This window comes from Vanessa tameamea, chromosome 5, assembly GCF_037043105.1.
Source record: "Vanessa tameamea isolate UH-Manoa-2023 chromosome 5, ilVanTame1 primary haplotype, whole genome shotgun sequence".
Classification (NCBI taxonomy): Eukaryota; Metazoa; Arthropoda; class Insecta; order Lepidoptera; family Nymphalidae; genus Vanessa; species Vanessa tameamea.
Genome location: NC_087313.1, coordinates 13,096,713 through 13,120,928, shown reverse-complemented (window position 1 = coordinate 13,120,928; position 24,216 = coordinate 13,096,713). Strand labels below are relative to the sequence as shown.

Here is a 24,216-nt window from a genome sequence, read left to right as displayed (position 1 = left end):
CGAATACGTGAAATCCAGTGCTTATTCCTGAAGGTTGCGGGTTCAAACCTGGACAAAAACAGAAATAATGTTTGTCTATAATTCATCTCGTGGTCGGCAGTGAACGAAAACATTATTAGGCAACCGGCATGTGTCGAATGAAAATCAACCACGTGAATTCACACACCATCCCGTATTAGGTTAGCCTTAGCGTCGTAGAATAAACTGCTAACCTTCTCTTTTACTGAATAGGATCTTTTTTATAATAATACAAATATCATAACAAAAATAACTTTATTACAAAATATTCCACCCACAATGGACATACTGATTTCCACTTAGCACAATGATACTATTTATTTAGACACTAGCAAATATATGATCAAACAACAGTAGACTGAATTTACATTGAAATACTTAAAGCAATAACAATGTAATATTGTGACAGAAAATATACTAAAGGAATCGTTATTTACAAAAATACTACTAGAATATTTTTTGGTTCACGGCTGACGTGTTATTTAGTAATACAAACAGTTGAGCAAAAGTACATTTGATCAATATCCACTAGAACAATAATGTTCCTTTGTAGATTTGGCAGCGTGCATGGGCAGGCTTCAATACACATTTTTTTTAAAAAACATTGTAAAAGATACCGTCTTTTTTTACAATTCAAGTTATTTTCCGTAGCAGACCTTATAATACTTTGTCTTTTATTGAAACTTATCAAGTGATAATATTGTACAAAATCACAATCAATTTTATGTTCTGATATAATTTATACAACACAATTCTAGCGATAAAAATGTTACTTTTTTAATAAAATCCGAATGTTATTTGTAGAAAAAAATATAACGCATTAATATCTCAACATGACTGAACACAGATCCCTGTGCGCGGGAGTCAGTGCGGCGCGGGGGGCTTCAGCTGCTTCTGTTGCTCCAGCAGACGCTCCAGGGGAGACGGGCCCGGGCCCGACCAGAGAGACTGAAATATATGTATTATCATTTGAGATAGTCCAATAGTACAAATAATATTCAAACCTATGAGTAGTACTTGAAATAATGCTAAATACAAATTTTTACTACTTCGTTATGAAATAAATGCCATAATTTAAAGACGTTAAATAATTGGATATGTCCGTGTTTGGTATACAATTATCCATCAACAACAACAAACATCCGCAGTAAATTAGTCTATCTATGCGTCTTGCTAGGCCTGATATCAAATACGCAAATACTAAGTCGGTTTATTTTTGTTTTTCTATATTAAATGTATCTCTTATCTTATATCGTTAGTATTATAGAAACACATAGGGAATAAGTTCTTGCTTAACACGTTTGCATCTTACCGGAAATACTTAAAATAAAAATTAACCCACTATACAGTATTTTCTCCACTTTAAAAACCACTTTCCAAAACACTATTTGAATTTGTTATAATCAGGTTTTTTTAAATGATCCATCACAAAATTATTCTCTTTACATTGAAATATCAAGTAACAAATACTAACGGAACCTGAAGCTTATCGGCTTATTTTTAAGCCGAAGGTTCCGTTAGTATTTGTTCCGATTCCGATTTGATGAATTCCGATTTTTTAGGTAATCGATACGTGAAAATCGCGATACAACTTTCTGTCGCCTACATCAGTGCGGCACGAGATTGTGCTAAACAGAATTGTCACACTTTGTTCTTTTACAGCGCACAAGGGTTGTGAAATCTCACAACCCCTGTTGGGGTTAAATACATTTTTCGGTACTGCCCAATCGAAGTTTCTGAGATCATTAACAGAAGTATAGATATGTGCCTACGGCCCTACGCACCTGCTGCGGGCGGCGCGACGCCCACGCGCCGGCGTCGGGCGCGCCGCTGAACAGCGAGTACGTGCTCGCCTCGCCTGCGCTCTGCTGGTTTAACGTAACATTGAGAGGACAAGGTATTTTACGGGGCAAAAAGATAAGTACGGTTTCATTTACGTGAATAAACTTTTGAATTAAACCATTTAATAATTTTTATTAGTCAATGGACTCACTTCGATGTCATCTAAATTTTTCATAGCGGTGCCCTCGTTGCCGTAGGTCTCGTTGTAATTGAGATGTCTTTGTTGCATGTCTAAAACGTTGGTCCCAAAGTTGAGCCCGACGTCCGAGTCCTTACTCCCTTGAGTTTGGAAGTTTTGTTTGTCCATCATATTCATCTGCAAGGGTTGGTATCCGAGCTTTTTGAACTGAGGATACATTGAGGAATCGTAGCTCACCGCCGGATTGTACGGAGCGAAAGAGTTCAAAGATGAATTAAAATTTGGAGATGTAACCAGATTTTGGAGTGTTTGAATTTGAGGTTGGCCGATGGCTGATTGAATTGGATAAGACAAATTGTCAGCCTTACTCTGCACGGTCTGGCTTAAATTCTGTCCCATGTTTGGCAAATTTTGGGTCAAATTCTGACCTTGTATCTGATTATAAGGCATATTCGTGTAAGGATTAGACATATTCGACGGTAACGAAGAATAGAAATTCAGTGGCGGTGTGGAAAAATTCTGAGGATTGAAATTTGGTTGATTTTCTGGTTTCCACCACGACATTGGCTGTTGGAAGTTCTCATTTGGCGGCGTTGGCCAATTCTGTCGCGAAGTTTGAGCGTTAAACGGAGAGTTATTTCTAGGACTATCGTCTCTAAATTTGTTATCATTATACTGATTCTCTTGCGCGTTTTGCCAGTAACGGTATTGGTTGGCGAATCTGGGTGGCAAATCGCTTAAGAAGTTCTTTTTGTCACCACCTGTCATTGGATATCCTTGGTTGCCAAACTTGTGGCCATCTTGGAACAGCTCTTGTCGGGAGCTCTGCTTCTGCAATGCGGCCGTTCTCACGTCTATTTCTTTTGGATTGACCACCGGAAGTCTTATGCCTTGGTTGTTAACCACCGGCGCTTGGTAGTTAGGGTTATAAATAATACCTGCATTTTGTATACCATATGCATTTTTCTGGAATGTCATCCTAGAACTATCACTGTAACTTTGAGCAGACATATTTGGCCAACTGGTCTGTTCTCTCTTTGGTTGAAAGTTTTGTGAATTCGGACTGTTAACTTGATTAATTTTAGAGTCTTTCTTGTCGTCTTTCTCAAGTTTCTTCGGTTCCGGGTCCGGGTTTTGTAAATGTGGATATCCGGCGGATTTATCTTTCAACGATAGAATACCGCCCGTTTTCCTACCGACCGGTATGTTGGCGAGGGACTTGATCGGTTTCGGTTGAATCATCTTCGGTTTATCGTCCTTGCTCGAGCTGTCGTTACTCTCGCCCACCGAATCCGGGGTCGGCGGTGGCGTAATGAATTTGACCTGGAACGAAGTGAACCAGTCTTCAAAAATAAAGAAAAGCTTGTTAAAATGTAATGTAAATTAGTTTTATTGTATTTATTTAATGCACGCGTTTTCACATACGGCGGCTCGCGATACCGCGGGTTTCTTTTGCGACACAGTGTATTGTACTTCTATATGGAATTCCGATCTGAATTTGTTCGTATCGAATACGGATCGTACTATTATTTTATAAATATGTGACAAAAACAACTACTAAGAGTTATCCTACCTAGTCATGTAACGACCTTTGACGTATGCAACCCCCCCACCTCATCTTTTAAGAAGCGCTTCTATGAACAATCGTCACCTGTTTGTTGGTTTCCTCCTGCTTCCTCATGATGGCCGCCATGGCGATGTTGACGCGCGACTTCCGCACCTCCCTCTTATCCTCACCCCTGGTCGCCTCGTCGCCGCATTCGACTTCCTGCGAAAACAAGCATGAGGTGAGTGCACCGCGGGCGCGCAGGGCGGCGCTCGTGCGGCCGCGGGGTGCGTACCGGCGGCGGCGCGTCGCAGGCGGCGGCGGCGCGCTCCTCCCGCGCGCGCTCCAGCGAGCCCTGCGGCTTGAGGATGCCGACGCGCTTCTCGCGAACTGTGGACGACGGCTCTCGTTAACGTGGACCCCTCCAAAATATTTGTACCATTCTATGCCATTCAACTCATCTCGTGTTGTTGTAATGCGATGAATTCGTGAATAATTTTTTTTTAAATATATATTTATAGTACCAGCCTGTAAATTTCCCACCGCTGGCCTGAGGCCTCCTCTCCCTTTGAGAGGGTTAGGAGCATATTTTACCACGCCGCTCCAATGCGAGTCAGTGGATTCACACGTAGAATTTCATTGAAATTAGACACATGCAAGTTTCTCCCGATGTTTTCCTTCATGAGATGAATTATAAACAAAATTAAGAACATGAAAATTCAGTGGTGCTTTCTCGGGGTTTGAACCCGCAATCATCGGTTAAGACGCTGGGCCATCTCGGTTCTCATAACCTGATATACTCGTACGTTATAACTATACTCAGCAAATACTGTTTGATAAATTATAATACCTAGCTATGTTAATAATCTAAAAATAAATAACCATTTGCATACTACACTCGTGAGGTAATTCATATGAATAAAAACATTGGTAAAGATAAAAGAGCCAATATGAAAGTTAATTTCGCAGCTTTTTACGGTTCGATAAGAATTATTAAAAACTGTGTGTTAATGAAGCAGCGGTCACCTTTTTCCCTGAAGTCTGCCTCGGAGATGATGACGGGCACGAGCGGGGCGGGCGCCGCGGCCAGCGCCGACACCGTCTGCTGCAGCAGCGCGGGCGGCGCCCCCACCGCCTCCAGGCGCTGCGAGCCGTCCGCGTCGCTGCGGGACGTCGCACGTCACACCGGCCACCGATTTACACTCGCTCGCCCGGACCCCCACCATTATAGCGTCATATTTAATATTTACCAATACAACTTCACAACGGTACCGTTATACGAACACTAAAATGATGTCGTGCCCCCCAAGAAAGTCGGGCGCTACTCACGTGCGGCACGCGAGGCGCGCGGGGTGCAGCGCGGCGAGCGCGCGCGCGAGGCGCAGCACGCGGCGGCCGCGCGCGCCGCGCTCGCGCTCCGGCTCGCACACGAACGGGCTCGACGGCCACGACCTGGCGGTGGCGACCACGGATGTGAACATTTTATGGTGGAATTTGACGAATCGTCATCGTACCGATCGGTTGTAACAGTTTCGAGAGGAGACCGTAAAGTCCCCTCGGCCGAAGCGACGTTCGCTCCGCTTACCCCGTTTCGTCGTCGTGCGGATCGGTATCTGGTACTTTCGAAGCATCCCAGTTCGAGTGGTTGTTGAATTTGAGGTCCTTGAACGATTCTTCCAGCGGTAGAAATCCGTTCAGCTCCTCGTCCTCCGGGAGAGGTACCGAGTCATCTAGGATATCATATTATCTTTTTTATTTATTTTTCCTAGTGAATTCGATTCGAGGACAAATATATCCACAGCTATACTTTTAATAATACAAATTCCAATAGATTGAAAAAGTACTAATTAGTTTGGTGTACGCACATGTATCGTGCGTGTGCGCGTATTGCGCGAGACACGTGGCGTGGTGCGCGAGCGCAGCCCACAGCGCCGGCCCCCACCCCTGCGCCACCTCCCTCCGCGCACTCGCCCACTGCAGCCACACCTTCACTGCGGATGTATTCGATTACTACAGGTTATTAGAAAACGTATCTCAGTTCGATACACGAAGAAAGGTCTACTTTCGATATTTATTTAATAAAATAATGATTTACTGTGAGAAAGGAATAAGACTTTCATAATAAAAAACAAGATTCCGTATTATACTCACGTGCTGGCAACGGTCGCTCGGACGGCTCGTCGCTAGCGCAGGCTGGCAGCAGCAGCGCCAGCACCACGGCCTCGGCGAGGGCCGCGGCCAGCTTCGCCGCGGTGGCCTCCCCCTCGCTGAGCGCGCTCAGCTCCACCGCGAAGTCCTCGGTGGTGGACTGCACCAGCCATATCAGCACGCAGGCCATCTGTGAGCGCATATTGCTTGCAATAATGATTTGCCGAATTCGTGACTTTTAACACTTGAAATAGAGTTTTATATATTTTATTATTATTAAGCAGCTATAATAAATTACAAAATAATACCGTTTAATTTCGCTCTATGTTTGGAGTCGGCATGAACCTTAAGTATATAACCTTAAGTACAGACATTCAACAGTGTACCTTTGGGAACATTCGTCGTCCATCTTTTACCTTTATAAGCGTCATCGAGTCGAAGCTATCCGTAGCTATGAGCGGTGACAGCGAAGTGCTCAGGATGCCAACTAACTCCGCCGCCGTCTCCAGCCTACAAACAATCCATTTTAAAGAGCATTAGGATCATTGTTGAATTGCATTCGTGGCATTCAATAGCATATTATATCACAAAAGAAGTTAAATAGTAAGTAGCATTGAATCACTGGCACGCCTGGGAGTTGGATCGTGCCAAATAGTCCACAGCATTTCTTAATAAAGGAGCTATCTAAACTATGGTTTCGGGATTACTTATCCTTGAATATTTATTTAATGTAGGTACGTCTGATCACTCACTGCTCCACGCTATGCAAGTAGTGCACGGCGCGCACGAGCTCGTTGACGTAGGAGTGCGAGTCCAGGCGGTCGGGCACGTCGGGCGCGCTGGGCTTGCTGCTGGCGAGGCCCGGCAGCACGGGCGGCGGGGGCGCCTCGCGCACGTCGCGGCTGCGGATAAAAGCGTATATTTCTGAAATGTATTTATATATATGTAAAAGATGATATGAAGAAGATGAACTTGAAATCTTCATTAATAATGAGGGCTTTTTCGGTTATTAATCATTACTTTCCTGAATCCAACCCTTATAATGATAGTTGGGATGTTGAAATAATGATTTTTTATTCGATGTTTTTGAAAATAGTATTCAGTAATGTTTTGCGTATCTGAAATCTTGAAAAAACTACTGTACATGTATAACATTGAACTAGCCACAGAGATTCAGCTACGTTACGTCTTACGTCTACGAGTACATCATGTTTTAATAAGCAATTGTCCAGGTACCCGGCGGCGGCCGCCAGCGTGCGCGCCAGGTTGGCGGGGGCGGGGGGGAAGGGCGCGCGCACGAGCAGCGAGCGCACGTGCCAGTACACCGCCGCCAGCCGCCGCCCGCGCCGCCAAGACACCAGCGCCAGCTGCACAGCGTAACATTACACGGACACAGACGTCATAAAGCGGGTACCTCTTACAGTATGAATGCGTAACTGTCCCTTGCCGCGACGAAGCGTAACAAGGTCGGACCTGATTGTACGGCTGCCCCGAGTGAACGGACACGGCGAGCGCGTGCCTGTAGAAGGTGTGCGCGACGCGTAGCTGCTGCCGGTATCGCGCCAGGTCTCCCAGGTGCACGAGGCAGTGCTGGCACGCGTACCGCGCCGCCGCCGCGCCCGCAGCGCTGCCCGCGCCCGCCGCCGCGCCCCCCGCGCTCGCCTCCCACCCCTCCACTGCGCCCAGCAGTGACGCCCGACGTCTGCAAGCATCACCGTTGGATTACTAATTTCACACGTCTATACGTTTTTTACTATTAATACGTTAATCATTGAAACAAAAACAAAAAGAGCTTTCTTTTTTTTGCTAATGCCCTAAAAGGGCAATTCGTTTATTTCATTGAAGAAAATAAACAGGCCAATCGTAGATTCCTGAGGTACCCTGAGAGATCTTCTTTCGGTTACGTAAGCTCTGTTTGTGCGCGCCGCATTTAATCTACTGTTTTAGTGTCTGAGCAATTCTATTGCAACTCGATCACAAATACAGAGGTTCAAATTTGGTTTTTCTACCGTGGTGACATAGCTTCCTGGCTAGAGTATCGTGCAAAACCAGTGTCCTGTGACTACAAAAACATTTTTTCCGAGCTTAACAACCAGCCTTGTTTGAATTGGACATATCTTCTATTCACGCCCAGAAATACCGAAATCATAAAAAGCCCCAATTATTCCTACAATTCATATTTTTAAATAACTCGATACTTACTTAAATATTTCAGTTAAATTCTATGAATATCATATTTAATAGATTACATTTAAGTGATGGACAGCCGATATAATTATTTTTAAATCAAAAAGCTCTCACCTAAAGGGAAGGTCTAATTTGAATGTTGTGCAGATCTGATGTAACAGGCACAGGTAGAACCCCGCAGCCGCCTGCAGCACCCATGATAGCATTGATTGAGCTTCACTTCTGAGTGCATTCTGTTGAAGAAGAAATATTACTGAACATAATCTCTGATAAATATTTTTTCTACAAATAAGCAAAGTAAAAAATACAATTATCCCTAGCCATTTCTTTATAGCCTCCAATTGGATGTCCTCTATGCATAATTCAATTGATAATGTTTAACGACAAAATAACAAAATATACTTTATCCAAGTGGTTTTGAACTACTATTTTACAAGAGTGTTTCAAGTCAAACACAGAAAACATTTCTTTTAATTTATGTAACAGCCCATAAGTAGGCTTTACTGCTGCCCTTGTGCCTTAAGGGCTACTTTCCTTAAGAGGAAAAGACTAAATGCATCTACATTAGTATTGAGTACCTTTCTGTCTTTCGAAATAGCCTGCAAGGCTTCAATTTGCTGCTTGAAACCAACATTCCAAAGGTCCTGCTCTACTTTCTTCTCAAGTGCATAATCTAAGTCCAGCTCAAGAACCTTTTGATAAACCTGCAAGAACATTATATTATGTTAAACATATAAATAAATTACTATCTGGCCGTACTGGTAATTTCATATGAAAACCTTGTACGGGTTTAGTAGCCAACGAGAGCCTAAAACAATAAGTTATAAATAAAAAAAATATTCAATTATAGATCCGCTTACTCATAAAGCTACACCCCTCCACATTATAGTATATTATGGTGTATATTTGTATTTTTATGCTCTCATTATTCTTACAGTAGTTATCTCACACACTAAACATCTTATAAGCACAAGCATTACTCTATTGAGTGATGGTTGTGCTTATTAATTTTGCGAGGAGGGGTATGTCTTGAGTGAATAGAACTATAAAGACTATTGAAAAGTCCTGGTCTTAAAAGTTAAGGATTTGTATTTATAAATAAGCAATCAAAAAAAACCATACAACATTGCTACTTGAATAGTTAAGGTTAGTCCATAAATTATGTAATGTAACCTTTTGCAACTGTTGTTGTGTCGCCCAGAGAGTCTTATCTTGCAGCATTGAGGTACCACTGTTAAATTTTAAAATTTTCTGTTTCAACTCTTCTGCCTCCCTGTAATTATTAAAAATATGCATATAGGCATCAGTTAAAAAAAATACTTTAGTTCAAATTTAACAAAACAAAATTTATGCATTCCAGATGTAATTTAGTAATACAATTTATTATTTGTCTATTTTTGAAAGTATTTATTATTTTCTCTAATCGTCCTCAAAGTGTTTTTCTTCACCACCAGACCTTGTATGATTATAGACAAATATGTACATGAAAAATCAATGGTATGTGCATGGATTTCAACTGACTTCATTAATTTGATATCTATGTATAAACATGTACTGGTCACTAGGTAAGGTTTAGGTTGGGCCGATAGATATATTATTATATAAGCAAACCTATGATATTCTTATATTAGTATAATAAACATATTTGCTCAGTATTAATGTTTCTTTAAATTGAGGTGGTTATTTAATGCTTTAATGTTGAATAAATGGATTTGAATTTAATAATTTTTTAATGTTTTATATATATGAACTTGTCTATTGTGAGTAATCTACTTAACTAGGTATTATAAGATAATTAAGCATTAATAAGCAGTTGTATGAATATAAAAATATCTATTACTACTATTACACAGTGCACTGCATTGTTTTTAAATGCGTAGCGATTTTTAATGAACATAGTATTGACATTTGACACAAACATAAAACAGTGAAATTTACTATGTTTACATATTTTCAGATTACGATATTACGAAATATATTTTTTGACGAGAAATATATAGTGTGTTAACTAGTAAAAGATATTGTTTGTAAAACAAAAACCAACCTTAACATTTGCACGGCAGCGTTTAGAACCATTTTTAAAGAGGCTTAGAGCCTCGATAATTGTCATAGCATCAGTAAAAAAATCTGGGAAATTAAATAATATAAAGGGAAAAGAAAAGTTCTAAACACAAATTATATCCATTCGGACAAATAAAATAACGTTGTCAATGTCAAAACCGTCGATTATCATTTTCATTTTTCATCAACGCGACAGACGTCATTACTTATTGTTATTACATTTTTTTGTATTATTTTCCTTAGGTCGGACTTAAGTACTGCGTCACGCAGCCTCAGCCTCACTTTAAGATTTTTTCAAATAATTTGTCGTTGTAAAAATATAATCCAATGGATATAATAATAATTTAAAAGTTCTACATCTTGCGTCATCCCGCGAAATGAGATTTTATAAATTGTTAATTTTTTTTTATTATATAAAATATGGCAAAATATTTCTACATAATATGTACATTTTCCTACAAAAACGGTAAAAATACTTATTTGATTTGAAGTAAAAGAAGTAAACTTATTTATCGTAAAGATAGATGTTTTTTTTTATATTATATTACAGATTTTGATAAGCTTTGCCTTTTAAAATGAATTAAAATTTAACCGCTGGTAGCCTGAAAATTTTACTTTATATTAAGAAAAAATTTCAAGGCAAAGGTCGACCATTATATTTGTTATCTAGAAATTACATTAAAACGTACACAAAAAAAGTACTTGTATTGCTTTAATGAACTTAATTCTATTCAGACAAGTAGACAACCGTATAGTACATAACAACTAAGACAAGTACATTGTGATTAGTTAGTAATACAGTATTGCCGTTCTAGTGACTTGCTAAAGCTAGTGGATTTTATGAGCTGTTAGCGATTAAAATTATAGTTTAAGCGACAAACTCATTCTTGTAGATGATGAATCAATCATTATATCAACGAAAAATATGTAATTATTATTAGACAGACAGCTTACAGTCTGATCTAAACGGAATATCGCTCAATTACCAACTTTTGGTCGATTTTCCAGTAATTACGAACTTTTATATTATAATACCACGCCAGGAAAAAAAGTCATTGCTAATTTTCATATTTTGAAGTATCGTAAAACATTTACCCATATATATTTTTCACTGCCTAGCGACTTTACATTTTATCCAACGGCAGCACTGACAATTATTGATGTTGAATTAAGCTATCAACTATCAAAGACTAAAATAAATAAAAACAATATGTGAAATATCTACAGTTTGAGTATTTTAATAGTTTTGGCGAAGAAATATAATTGGCATTCGGCTATTTAAAATAATATTAAAAAATAATACGTTTGTGCATCAAAGCAGAATAATATATTGGTGAAGTAATTTCTGTTTTAGTAGTAAGGAATTATTATATATTTTAGTCTATTTAAAACTGAATTTGAGGAAAACAAAATTATTAATATAAAATGAAGGATTCGGACGTACCGGTATGTATTTTGGTTTAAGTAATTTCAAGATTAATAGCTAATCGTGAATATGACTCATGAATTGTCTACGTTTTAAATTCCAGGATACTGATGTAATATTCGGACATAGAGTCTGTCAGACGGCCAAAGCGAAATGGCTATGTATCGATAATATTTATCAAAAGCTTCACCGACCTAATTTATATGACATCGGTGGCACTTATGCAGAAGATGTTGCAGACTACTGGTTCATATATAGAACCGAAATGATTGCTGATATACATTTATTACACCTCTTCATTAACAATCGCACTGGAGGCTCATTCGATGTGTCTGTCAGCAGCAGCAATGATTTATCATTTAAAAAGAAACATAACCAGGCCTTTCTCACATCAAATCTCAAAACATATAAATTCGATAATCGTAAAGAAATGTCACAAAACTATGTTATAACCTATGATTTCTCTGTAATAGATATTGAAATGTTGATGAATATGAAATTTTACATAGCAGTATCATTTGGACATAAATTATCTCCCCAGAGCTTATCTGATAGAGTATCTACAATTTATAACTTTAAGCCTTTGTTAAATGATCCACTAGGCTCAGATTTTGTCATAGAATGTGCAGATGGAGCTAAATTCAATGTTCACAAAATTCTACTTAGCACCAACAGTGAGGTGTTTAGAGCAATGCTTAAAGAAAACACAGCTGAGAGTCAAAACAGTTATTTGAAAATGGTTGATGTGGGTAAAGAGGACCTCCAGTATATTTTGGAATTTATTTACACAGGCAGTATAGAAGATATTGAAAATGCCAATTTTTTTAACCTTTTAACATTAAGTGAAAGATATGATCTTGCTAGCCTAAAAGAACTCTCTGAACATGTTCTTGCTGGTCAACTTACGATAGACAATTGTATTGAAACTCTAGCTGTGGCCGATTTTCATAATTCTGAGGGCTTAAAATTGACAGCATTAAAATTTATAAAATGCAATAAAATTGCCATCCACAGTGAGATGTTCCAAGAACTCAACAATGTTGAATTAATCAAAGAACTTTGTCAATTTCTTGTACCTTGTTTATAAATACTGTATATAAATCTTATGTCTATTATTTATTTTTATTGATAATACTTTTTTTATATGATATTATGTTATGCAATGCTTGTAAAAAATATAGAAAATGTATACATGTAACTTAAAATAAACTTTATTGAATTTAAAACATGTTTTTAATTAAACTATTTAGTATTATTTATAAATATTTGTTATGCTTTAAGAATTCAGCACCACTATCCTTGCCATCCATCAGCATGAGGGTTGCGGCACATCGGTGGGCTAACAATCATTTTGGAATGTTACTCGTAGTCTTCGTTTCTGCAGCAAACAAATATAAACATGAAAATCATTAAATCTCTTAATATACCTTGTCCGTCAATCGAAATTAATAAATTCAAAATTATTTTTTCATTTGTATGCACTACACATTAAAATATTCAATATCGTTTTGCTACAGTTAATTTTATATTTACGTGAATTAAAATGCAAAAATGAATGACAAGTTTACATTAATATATTTTAGTAAAAAAATGTATTTGTGTTAAAAATAGATGCTTGAATTAGCATTTTACAAACAATTGAACAACATTTAGTCTATATGAACAAATATTACTTTTACATGTTTTAAAAACAAAAAATAATTAGCCATCTACTATAATTCAGGTTAGGATGACGTGTCTAGCTACACACATAAGTTATTATGTATTGTTAATAATTTGTACAAGGCAATACAAACTGCAAAAAATTCATCATATAGCTTTAGCAAGAGGAAAGACAAGTGGTTCACATGCAGGATAAGCAAGAAAAAGGCCAAAAGTTGTCATAATATTTATTTATAATTACTGGTAATCCATACATTAACCAAAGAAGTCCTCACGAATGAAACGCGCTAATTTTTAAAACGACCTATGTTTTGAAACTTAAATGGATATAAAAATAAAAACTTACATAAACCTATTATAGTTGAAACTTTATAAATATAAGATGTAATTATTATCGGCTTTGTGGATGTCGCCATTGATTTAACTTTAACAGATACATCATGGAAATAACTGATTACAAACACATACTTTCACGCTAATCTAAGTGATGGTAGAGCTATGAACAGTGAACTACATTGTATGTATATAGCCACATATAAACTATGCTGCTATCTCATAGTGATATCTACATGTTAGCGATGGACAATGGAGTCTGCAAGAACAGATCATAATGCAGTTTGCGAATCCGATTGTTTAACGAGATGTTATACGAAAACTTTCGAAACAATAACATTCTGATAACCGTCACTATTTTGTATAAAACATTGATTTCCCACATTTCATTGTCCTTTTGTATAAATGATTTTGATACAGATTCCCCCAGCCATTCCATCGCACGTGTAAACGAGGTGTAAGAGTAACAGGAACCATTAATTTGGTTAATTAAAAACAAACATTCAGCTTCACTAACATAAAGCAAAATGTTAAGGTATTATTAAACATATACAGCCAGGTGTAAAGGTTTACGAATATTGTTTATATGAAGCTTCGACTGGCAATAGTTTAGTAACGTATTTGCCCAATGGTCACGAGTCGTCGGCTTTGCTTGCACAGCAAAGGAGAAATCTGTATCAAAGGGAAGCGCAAGGGCGCTGCGTGGCGCGGCCCTAACGTTTACCGTTGTTGTACGCGAGGGTCCGGATTGGTGGTTTGAAGTTTGCTGCCGCTTGTTGCTGAATCTGGTACGCAAGCGGATGAATTTTAAATCCATAAAGCCTGTCAACAAAATATTTACTTAGACATATATCTATATTTACCCAAATTAATGTAAGTTATTGTGGAATAAATATGAAACATTGATATGTTTGGTTACGCATGACTGTGATACAAAAAGTATGATAACATTAATATATACATATAAAATGCACTGTATGAACAGCTATAAGAGTATATTTTTTATTTCTCATTTGTATTTATTGGTTTTATTAAATAACAGAAAGTTATAAAACAAAAATAGGGACATTTAAAATTGTATTTATATAATAAGAGCACATACCGAGGCACAAATTGTGAGGCTGGACGCTTTGCTCTGTGCTCAGGGTGGACCATGAACAGCATATGTGGGAACCCTGTGCCAAAGAAAGCACCGTCGGTGTGATGGTGTCTCGACGACTTCGGCGTGTAGACGTCCATACAACGTGGACAATAAAGCTTTACCATTGCCTCACCAGGGACATCTGATAGACCTTAGAAGAAATAAAACAGATAAGTCAACGAAAAGGTCGACTATTTAAGTAATAGAAATTTTATACTGTATACATATTCCCATCTCTAAGGTTTTTTTGGTTTAGGTACTTTGTATGATCATGCATGTGACATTGTACACTAAAATAAAAACCTATTTCTCAGGATATTAACTTATCAATTTATGTAATCTTTATTAATGATTTATGTAATCATACTAAAAGTTGTGAAATTATTGATAACAATTTTTTATTTATACACATAAATGTGTATCTAATAATTAAATATATCATTAATAAACGTTTAAATACTACCTCATTAATTAATGAACATGCTTGAACACCAAAAATAGAAATAAATTTGAAATACAGACAATTATACGATAATAGATGGTTTATACAATATATTGTAAAATTAAAGATTTTTCTATGCTACCAATGATATTCTTATAAGAGCACATAAAAAAATTTAAATAAATAATATTTAATCATAATATCAATATGTAAATATCAGTGCAAGAAGTTAAACCGTTTATTTATAAGTAGAAACTAGTTGATTTTATTTTGTAGATTGTTTATCAAGCAGATAACATATTCAAATAGTTTTATTAATTTTTCTTTTTATTTCAAAACTTACTTAGTTCTCTTATGCTTATTTATGATGAAACTCGTAAAAAAGGTTATTATAGTTGTCATGATTGTAGGCACAAATGTATTTTTTGTTATTTCAGTTTCTTGCAAAACTGTATTCAAGTACTGAGTACATATATTACAAAATAGGTTTAAGCTATATCCTGCCTCTTATATTTATTTCTTTCATAACTGTTGCATGTTCATCATATACAAAAAAGAAAACCAATAAAACTGTTACTACTATTACACTCAAAATATAAACAGGTTTAAAAAAAGTATATATTGGCCATTGATATGAGTCTAAGATATTTTTATGATATAGGTAAGTGGACAGGCAAATGGGTCACTAGATGGTATGTGTTCACCACTGGCCACAGTCATTGGTGCTGTAAGAACTATTAACCATTCCTTACATTGCCACCAACTTTGGAAGCTAAAATGTTATGTTCCTTGTGCCGGTAGTTACACTGGCTCCCTCACCCTACAAACTGGAACTCATCAGTATTAATTACCTACCCAGATGGGCATGCACAAAACCCTACCACCAGGTAAATTGCCTGTTATTGATAAAATTATTTCTCACAAGTACAAAAAAATTATCTGATTTTTTCTACATTTATATCAGGATTAAACTTGAATCAAAAATTATCGAAATCAAATTATAAATTTTTAATGAAAATAACTTACCAATGGGGAGCATGGTTTGACATTCACAATATACACGTGGACAGTGCCCAAAGTCACCCTGTTCGAATTTTTCTAGCATTTGACCAATTCCTCTATAACAAATAATTTATTTGTAACATCTTAACTATAAAAATATGGTATGAGTAATAACAATGATTAATATATAACTTTTTAATTCTTAATTCATTGGCCAATGGAGTAAACAAATTTATTTTTAATTTAGAACAATATTAATAATTATAATAATCTTACCGGTTTGTTAAAATGTATCGAGCATGTATTAAGCCATAGAGTATTTCAGCAGCCTGCTCCACTAAGTCTGACTGGTTTGGATTCTCATCAAGGTCATCATCTATAAATTAAAAATAAAACCTGATTAAATTATTATGAAGTGATAAGAGATTTGTTGCTCTAGCTAATGATTTACAAATAATTACATCCATGTTCTGTGTAAGATCTATGACTTACTAAAAATGCAACAAAACAAGTAAATGTATTACATTTTCACGTAAAATATGTAAGAGTTTTTTTATTATTTTAACATGAAACATAACCCTATTAAACTAAGTAATATTTACCAGGTTCCAGATCTAAAATCATGTCTAAGGCCGGCCTGTAGTGAGGCACTTGCTCATTGAGTCCAGTCAAGTTAAATTTATCGTTTATGTAGTCTTCATCCACCTAAAAATTATAAATCGAATCAATAAGGAGTCACATAATAAAAGTAACACAAACTGTGTGGCACTTACTTCGCAAAAGAATTCGTTTCCCCGTAGGCCGCAGAACCATGAAATCCATGATACCTCCTCCGAGCTGCTCATTTTCCTAATAAGTAAAAAAAACCGATAGTTCCTGAAATTGTCTATAAAAAACACAACGCCTGATAGTCAACACAGTCTGGTTAAATTTAATGGCATTCCTATATTTCTTTGCCTTTACTATAAAATTCCACGCCGTTTACATGATAATTTGGAAGAGGAACAAAAAATATACACAAAACTACCGATTTAAACAATCAAAACTACAGTATAAATGACGATTTAATCATTATAAACCTCACCTTTTGGTGCCTTGATTAGCCACGCTTGACGGGACGATACAGTACCTCGGGATGAGGGAGAAATTTTAATTTGTTGTGAGTGTAGGTGTGTCTTGTCTATGGTCAAAGTCCGCAAAAGTAAACACGCGTTCTTTAATATTGTCATTGTCAGTGGTTATTTCACTCATTTTATTCGTATAATCTTATTAATTTATAATAGTAATCAAATAAATAAAAAAAAACTTAGTAGCTCTGCCAGTACAATATAAATCGAAAAATGATATTTATTGAAAAATTACAAGTACAATACAAAACAAATAAGATATCGTAGACTTTTTTTTAAAGAATTAGGCTCAAAAGGGAAAAAATAATAAATTTTGGAATTTATCTGTGATTAATTATACTTTTTCTGGCAAGTTAAAACAAGAACAAGCAAAATATTAAGATAGTGCTACACATTAGTACATACAATATTTCGCCTTAGTTTACTGCTTTGATCTATAACCATAGATAAGTAACTATATTATTTCCAAAATGTTAAATTCTTATTTTTACATGTAGATAATATATTTTCAAAACGATTAATGGAAATTAACTCATAAGAATATTTTCTACCATTTTTAAAATGGAGCAATGTAATAGTATTATTTGACTTCGCTATTTGTTATAATATCATCAAAAGATAATATTCGTGTACAGATATTGTCTTCTATTATATTATATTATATTATATGTATATTATGTTGCCACAATAATGCCACCTTCAGTACCACGAAGCATAATGGAAATATACCAGTTCTTCTAAAAGATAATATACCTACCAATCTTTGCCGATGTTTCTATAATTTTATTTTATTTTTAATTAGTAAAATATCATCAAACAACACTTAATGGGCAAAACTAAATGCACTTCTTGAAGTTTCCAAAGATCGATTATGTTTTAATATCATATACATTTTATATTTTAATTTATGGAGTACCTAACTACGTCGATTCTTGCCATTTATTTTCGATATTCTCAATTTATAATCTTAAAAATGACAATTAAATACTTCTTGCAAGAGCCTTCTAAGCAAAATGATACTGTACCCTATTGAAATATTTTCATCAAATTCGATTCAATAGGTTTTTTAATAGACGCGTTTTACCTGAAATAAAACGCATATTAAACTACTTACCTTATTAGAAGCTTAGCTTCTATTTCTGCCTGGTGCATAATTACAGACAATGATTACAAGGGAGTCGCTGACTACTACCAGCGCTTCCCACCAGGCCAGGTGGAAAGAGAGGGTAGTGCGAAAGAGACATACATACCTGGGTAGAAAGATAGGTGAAATATGACGGGAACCGGAAGTGCCTATCTCATTATTTAAGCTTCTAATAAGGTAAGTAGTTTAATATGCGTTTTATTTCAGGTAAAACGCGTCTATTAAAAAACCTATTGAATCGAATTTGATGAAAATATTTCAGGTCAATAGAGTACAGTATAATTTTGCTTAGAAGGCTTTTGCAAGAAGTATTTAATTGTCATGTTTAAGATTATAAATTGAGAATATCGAAAATAAATGGCAAGAATCGACGTAGTTAGGTACTCCATAAATTAAAATATAAAATGTATATGATATTAAAACATAATCGATCGTTGAAAACTTCAAGAAGTGCATTAAGTTTTGCCCATTAAGTGTTGTTTGATGATATTTTACTAATTAAGAATAAAATAAAATTATAGAAACATCGGCAAAGATTGGTAGGTATATTATCTTTTAGAAGATCTGGTATATTTCCATTATGCTTCGCGGTACTGAAGGTGGCATTATTGTGGCAACATAATATAATATAATATAATATAATATAATATAATATAATATAATATAATATAATATAATATAATATAATATAATATAATATAATATAATATAATATAATATAATATAATATAATATAAAGATTTTTAATAAGACTTACTACCTTATAGGCACAGTATGGCCATAATAAAAGTAGCTCTCCGAAAATATTCAGCCGACTGTTGAGAATAAGGATATCATCATAATCAGCAGGTGTAGTGCGTATGCCTAGTAAGACTTGTTATACGCATATAGTAAGACAATCCTATGGCCACGGGTTCAAACTCCTGGTCGATATTCCGTCGAGAAATTCTCAATAGTAGCCGAGAGTTGGCTGTGCTTATAATCCAGTGCCTTGGAAAGCACTAAAAGCTTGGTCATGCACCTGAAACCTTTCCAGTCATGTGAGATTTTCTGTCCCAACTGATTCAACTGATAAATTATCGCTTGCAATAGATGAATGACTCTTGTGCTTACAGGATATCTTAGAGTGCATGAAATGAGTAATTGATATTATAAAGAGGTACAATATGTTTATATGTAGGGGTAATCTCCGGAACCAATGATACAAATAAAAACATCTAAGTAGCAGAAACCTTCATTTTTCCTCAGTGCTAGGGTACAGTTATATTAATATCATACAATTTTCTTTATTAATAAATTGCACCCTAGCGAAGGCGGGGTAGGTTACTAATGTTGGAATAAAGAAGGCAAAATAAAATCAAATTAGGTTATATTTGTTAATGCGCGCCGATAATTTAACGTGCAGTCGCACGCCTTCGTACTTACGAACAGATAAACAGGCCTATAATTCTGTCGTTAATGTATCTGTGTGTAATTGTGTGCATTCAAAAACAAAATTAAAAAGAATGAGCTAACGTAAAGCAAGGTGATAGACAGAAAAAATCTCAACATGATAAAATAAAAAGAAGTATAGAAATAGTATTTCAATTGTATTTCATAACATTAAAGATGTTACAATAGTTTACATAAGTTTTTTTTTTAATAACAATAAATAAAATATAAAAACAATTTTCTTAATAATTCAAATGAATATTTAGAGTATTCTATAACTTAAACTATTTATTTTTGTTTACATATGTTAAACAACTTTTTTGTTAGAACCACATCATTTAAATTTTTCCAGCCTTCAGTTTCAAGTACTTCTGGGTTTTTCTTAATAAATTCGAATACAATTTTTTGTATACTTTCTAGTTTGTATTTCTCTGTAAGTACAGCTACCTCTATTGCATTTTTAATAGTTAATTTTTGGATGATCTCACTTTGCTTCAATGGAATAAGATTTTCAAGTTTGAATCTGTAGGCTACATCTAAAAATTTAAAACTATTTTCATCTACAACAGATTTTTCTGAAACTGAATACAGGTATTCAAGCAACACTTCAATTTCATCATCATTCATATCAACAACAGCGCAGTTTGATTCTGATTTTTTGATAATTTCTTTTAAAACATTGCTATGTGTTGCTAGAAGTATTTTGTGGACATCAAACTTGTTTCCACTCTTAGATTCTAGAATAAAGTCGGTATTTTCTTGCCTTTGAAACATACCAGACAAGCAATGTTTCAACTTAATTTTTCTTAAGAAATCTTTATCGACTGGACATTTTGGCTTAAGTTCAATTTCAATTGGAATACTAAGAGTTTTGTGAAGATTATCAACAACTTCTTTTGTAAAGCAAAATGATTTTATATAATGATTCTTATCTGCTTGAGACGATCTAAATGTTTTTGATATCAATTTATTTGGCAATAGTAAATATTTTGAAAATACTGTCAAGTCTTTCATCTGGATATGTGTCTCGATGTCGCTTATGCTGATTTTGAATGAACCTGTGTTCCGGTGACACACAAATATATTCAAAAGATAATTTCCACCTGGACATACTGTTGTTGTACAGTAAAACCACAAATTAGGATTTTGCTTACTGTATGTTCCACCAATGTCGTAATGATCACTGTGATGTAACTTATAGTCTAAATTAAACACACAAAGTTTTCTTGCTTTTAGTGTTGGGCATTGATTAAGCGCTGTCACTGCATTTCGATGAAACTGGAAAAGAAAAAAATTTTATATAGTTATATAATAACAAGTGACTATTTGTTATATATATATGTTTATAGGCTAGTTATTTATAAAATTTACTTATTTATACCTTTGAGCAATTTACAAATATGTTACTTTGATTTTTATGCATACAATTTTTTTTTAATTTCTATATTTTTTATGAGTGTGAATGTTAAGATGGCCTGTGCCATTCCTGGAGATTGTGATTTAAATACATGCAAGCCCCACTGACAACCACTTCATGTATTTAATTGGTGTCTATAATTCATCTTATAAGATGTGAAAATATTATGTTTAAGCCTGCTATATGTAGATCCAGCAATCATATATCCAGCAAAAGGTGGGCAGTAAGAAATTCACAGACTGTTTTTTTTTATACTTCAACAAGTAAAGTTTAAATACAATCTTACATAGTTTATATAAATGTTTAATTAGAATACCTCAACATTAATGTTATTATCCAAATCATCCTTATCTACAAAGTGATCTTCATTCGCATTATCAATGAATTCATCATCAGAACTATAATTAGGTCTTTGATCCTCTTCATCACTATCATTCATATAAGCAAACAGGTCTGCCTCGAGCATTTTGATTGTGTTACCTGTATAACAAAGTTTGCTTTATTGATCATGTTTCTGATAAAAAAATATGTGAAAAGATACTCCTACAGAGACATTTTTTTCATTAGTTAATCCTACTATTAACTATTTTTAAATAAACAATGTTTTGTAAGATACAGAAAGGTTGTCAATGAGTCATAATTAGTTATTGCATCATCACATGTATGAGTCGGAATGAACAGAAATGAAAATAATAATTAAGAACCTAATTTTTAGACATTAATAAATATAATTTTAATACTGTTTGCTGCTCTTTATTTTTTTATTTTTGTATTGACAAAAATATTTTTTTTATGAATACAAAAACAACAAGGACATGGAATTATATATAAACAAAAAAAAGAACTTTTTGACTTAGTGCTTAATAAAAGCAATAATTGGAAAAGTAATTGTAGTTAAAGAAAAATTGTTACAAAAAAAAAACAATAACAATAACTATAGATTACCTACTGTATTAAAAATCCAGTTCGTAATTCTTAAGGTAAATTGTACTTCGTATTTTTTTTTTCAATGTTTAAGATATCTTTGATATCATCTGCTTTTTGTTTTTGTTAAATCTTTACATAAATATTACACTTCGCTCGATGAAAACCCAACGACAAAACTCCGGTGACCAAAGACAATATAATCATTAATCAATTAATAAAACACTTCGTTTATCAATCGATTCAGCCTTACCATATCAAATTATTCTCTAATATCACTAAAAATATTTCTAATAAAGTGTTACATTAAAACAAAATTTTGAAATTTACTAATATTTAACAGATTTTTTAATTGAAAAATGTGAACTACAATTACCCTAAAAATCCCTTAAAATGCTAACCCCCTAAATTTACCCTGTAAAAATACTTGAATTTTGTAGGGATTCCTGGTAACTATGAATCGATTTTTATTTATGTCAAGCAAGTAAAGCAGAGCATAGAAATAATATCGCGTACAGTGCTGCTACTCCACTCACACTCCCGGCGACTTGTAAGTCCTACTTTCCGACATTTGCACGTTGCTGAAACTACAACTGCTAGCTGCTGCTATGAATTTAAAGTCACACCTGTTTTCTAATTACAAACACACACAGTTAGGTCTAAAAATTAATCATTTTTGCCGATTTTCTGCACTAAACTCTAACAAATTTTAACTTGTTTCTCGCGGAAATGGTCGCACTCCGTCGCTAAAGTGTTCCCACCATTTAACCGCCTCGAGCGTACTCAGAGAGAGCACACTTTCTCTGTTCTGACGGAGGTGACGGGTATACTAATAGACTTTCTCGTCTGTATCCATCAGAATGTCCAAAGGCGTAAAGAGCGCTATGACGGTTGCCCCTCGTAGGATTTTGGTCGATATCCCTGCACTGTGCGGATGGCCACTTTTTGTTGTAAACTTCCAAAGTTTTTTAGATAATCTCTATTGTGAACTTCCAAAGTTCACAACAAAGCGTGCAAGTCCCTTGCAACCGTCCAGGGTGAGGCTTAGGTATTTCATGTATTTAGCCACCTGATCGTATGAATAACCAACGTGGATGTGCAAGTCGGGTGGTTTTCTGCATCTCAGTAGTGAGTGTAATCATAGTGCCTCAGTCTTCAGAGACGTTATCCGATATTACCGACGACGACATCCATTCTGAGCTCGGCGAGCTCTTTAGTTCTCTCGTAACTCTCCCCCGATGACCTTGGGGATATTACGATTAGTTAGAGCATATTGTTGCTATCAAATATTTGTTGCGGCCCCACTGTTTATGCCTAAACTCATTTCACATTTGAATATTCTATAGGCTTCACACTTTCGATTGGTATGTAATTTGTCTATCAAACAAAGAAATGCAATGTATTAAAAAAACATTTTTAAATTGTTGTTTAATAATACCACGGAAAGTCGTTTGGTACTTGGATCCTCTATAAGTTTCAGAACAAACAAATTGTATACTGTGTTATACATGTTCGTTGTTAATGCTTATATTAGCAGGAAAGAACTGTGGTAAAATCACAGTCCAATACTAGACATTACAAGTCTCTCTCAAGAGCATCAAAGTTGCTTGTTCTCCAGCTCCCTTATCCAGTCTGACTCCACCACCTTCTTTACGGTATTGGTAAACCTAATCCCAACTAGGTTTTTCCAGATTCCACAGTTAATCCAGAGTCTGTACAATAGGACTCCCTTCCTGCCGGTTGTTCAAAATACGTTACCGGAATAACGGATACCGTTAGTATTAGTAATGTTTCAAGCTATATCAACAACCCCGGGTCTTTTTTAGATAATCTCATGTGATCGATTTTCTTCTTAAAATACACTTTGAATATAGCTTCATAACGTGGTGAGTGGGCAACCTTGATATTGTGGAGTTGGTCGTGTCCATATTTCGGCACTGTAAGTCATGGCAGATAAGACATATTGGATGAAAATGACTTCTTTAAGCTTTGTGGTATTGGTATAGATAGATTATACACGACCATACCACACTTACCCATCTTGAAGCCGCTTAAGGTATGAAGCATTCACGTAAATAGTTCCTTCGGCTCTCCAACTATCACGATATCAGCGGCAAATCAAAGTTGCATGATGGACGCACTGCTTATATTGACTCTATATCCAGGCCAATTATTTAATTACACAGGATATCATAACAAAGATAATAAGACAAAGCATTGGTGTAC

General features: G+C 35.2%; 4 protein-coding genes across 6 annotated transcripts; 1 reads left to right on the top strand and 3 right to left on the bottom strand.

The window, feature by feature from the left end:
* Window positions 1-259: 259 nt before the first annotated feature.
* LOC113404497 (nonsense-mediated mRNA decay factor SMG7-like) lies at window positions 260-10,129 on the bottom strand. Of its 2 annotated transcripts, none has more exons than XM_026645416.2 (18): window positions 9,925-10,129; window positions 9,054-9,153; window positions 8,459-8,584; window positions 7,995-8,113; window positions 7,167-7,395; window positions 6,930-7,060; window positions 6,446-6,595; window positions 6,110-6,203; window positions 5,697-5,883; window positions 5,411-5,536; window positions 5,131-5,275; window positions 4,875-4,997; window positions 4,572-4,708; window positions 3,841-3,935; window positions 3,651-3,767; window positions 2,012-3,322; window positions 1,803-1,886; window positions 260-966 (listed from the first exon to the last, which is right to left on the bottom strand). In XM_026645416.2, the coding sequence occupies exons 1-18, from the start codon at window positions 9,954-9,956 to the stop codon at window positions 883-885; spliced, it is 3,390 nt and encodes a 1,129-aa protein (XP_026501201.2). In that variant the 5' UTR covers window positions 9,957-10,129; the 3' UTR covers window positions 260-882. The 2 variants fall into 2 exon arrangements, with proteins under 2 accessions (XP_026501201.2, XP_026501202.2); XM_026645417.2 differs by having other exon boundaries at window positions 1,803-1,883.
* Window positions 10,130-11,168: 1,039 nt separating this feature from the next.
* Window positions 11,169-12,593, top strand: LOC113404501 (TD and POZ domain-containing protein 2-like). Its single transcript, XM_026645420.2, has 2 exons — window positions 11,169-11,387; window positions 11,471-12,593. Exons 1-2 carry the CDS (start codon window positions 11,367-11,369, stop codon window positions 12,452-12,454), a joined length of 1,005 nt encoding a protein of 334 aa, XP_026501205.1. The 5' UTR covers window positions 11,169-11,366; the 3' UTR covers window positions 12,455-12,593.
* Window positions 12,563-17,155, bottom strand: LOC113404502 (casein kinase II subunit beta). The gene is made up of 8 exons (XM_026645422.2): window positions 17,032-17,155; window positions 16,721-16,796; window positions 16,550-16,652; window positions 16,224-16,323; window positions 15,972-16,063; window positions 14,465-14,654; window positions 14,087-14,184; window positions 12,563-12,745 (listed from the first exon to the last, which is right to left on the bottom strand). Exons 2-8 carry the CDS (start codon window positions 16,790-16,792, stop codon window positions 12,714-12,716), a joined length of 687 nt encoding a protein of 228 aa, XP_026501207.1. The 5' UTR covers window positions 16,793-16,796; window positions 17,032-17,155; the 3' UTR covers window positions 12,563-12,713.
* Window positions 17,156-19,846: 2,691 nt separating this feature from the next.
* Window positions 19,847-22,162, bottom strand: LOC113404500 (uncharacterized). 2 transcript variants are annotated; one of them, XM_064220912.1, is made up of 3 exons: window positions 22,012-22,161; window positions 21,383-21,546; window positions 19,847-20,927 (listed from the first exon to the last, which is right to left on the bottom strand). In XM_064220912.1, exons 2-3 carry the CDS (start codon window positions 21,530-21,532, stop codon window positions 19,938-19,940), a joined length of 1,140 nt encoding a protein of 379 aa, XP_064076982.1. In that variant the 5' UTR covers window positions 21,533-21,546; window positions 22,012-22,161; the 3' UTR covers window positions 19,847-19,937. The 2 variants fall into 2 exon arrangements, with proteins under 2 accessions (XP_064076982.1, XP_026501204.2); XM_026645419.2 differs by having other exon boundaries at window positions 19,848-20,927; window positions 22,016-22,162.
* Between the last annotated feature and the right edge of the window lie 2,054 nt (window positions 22,163-24,216).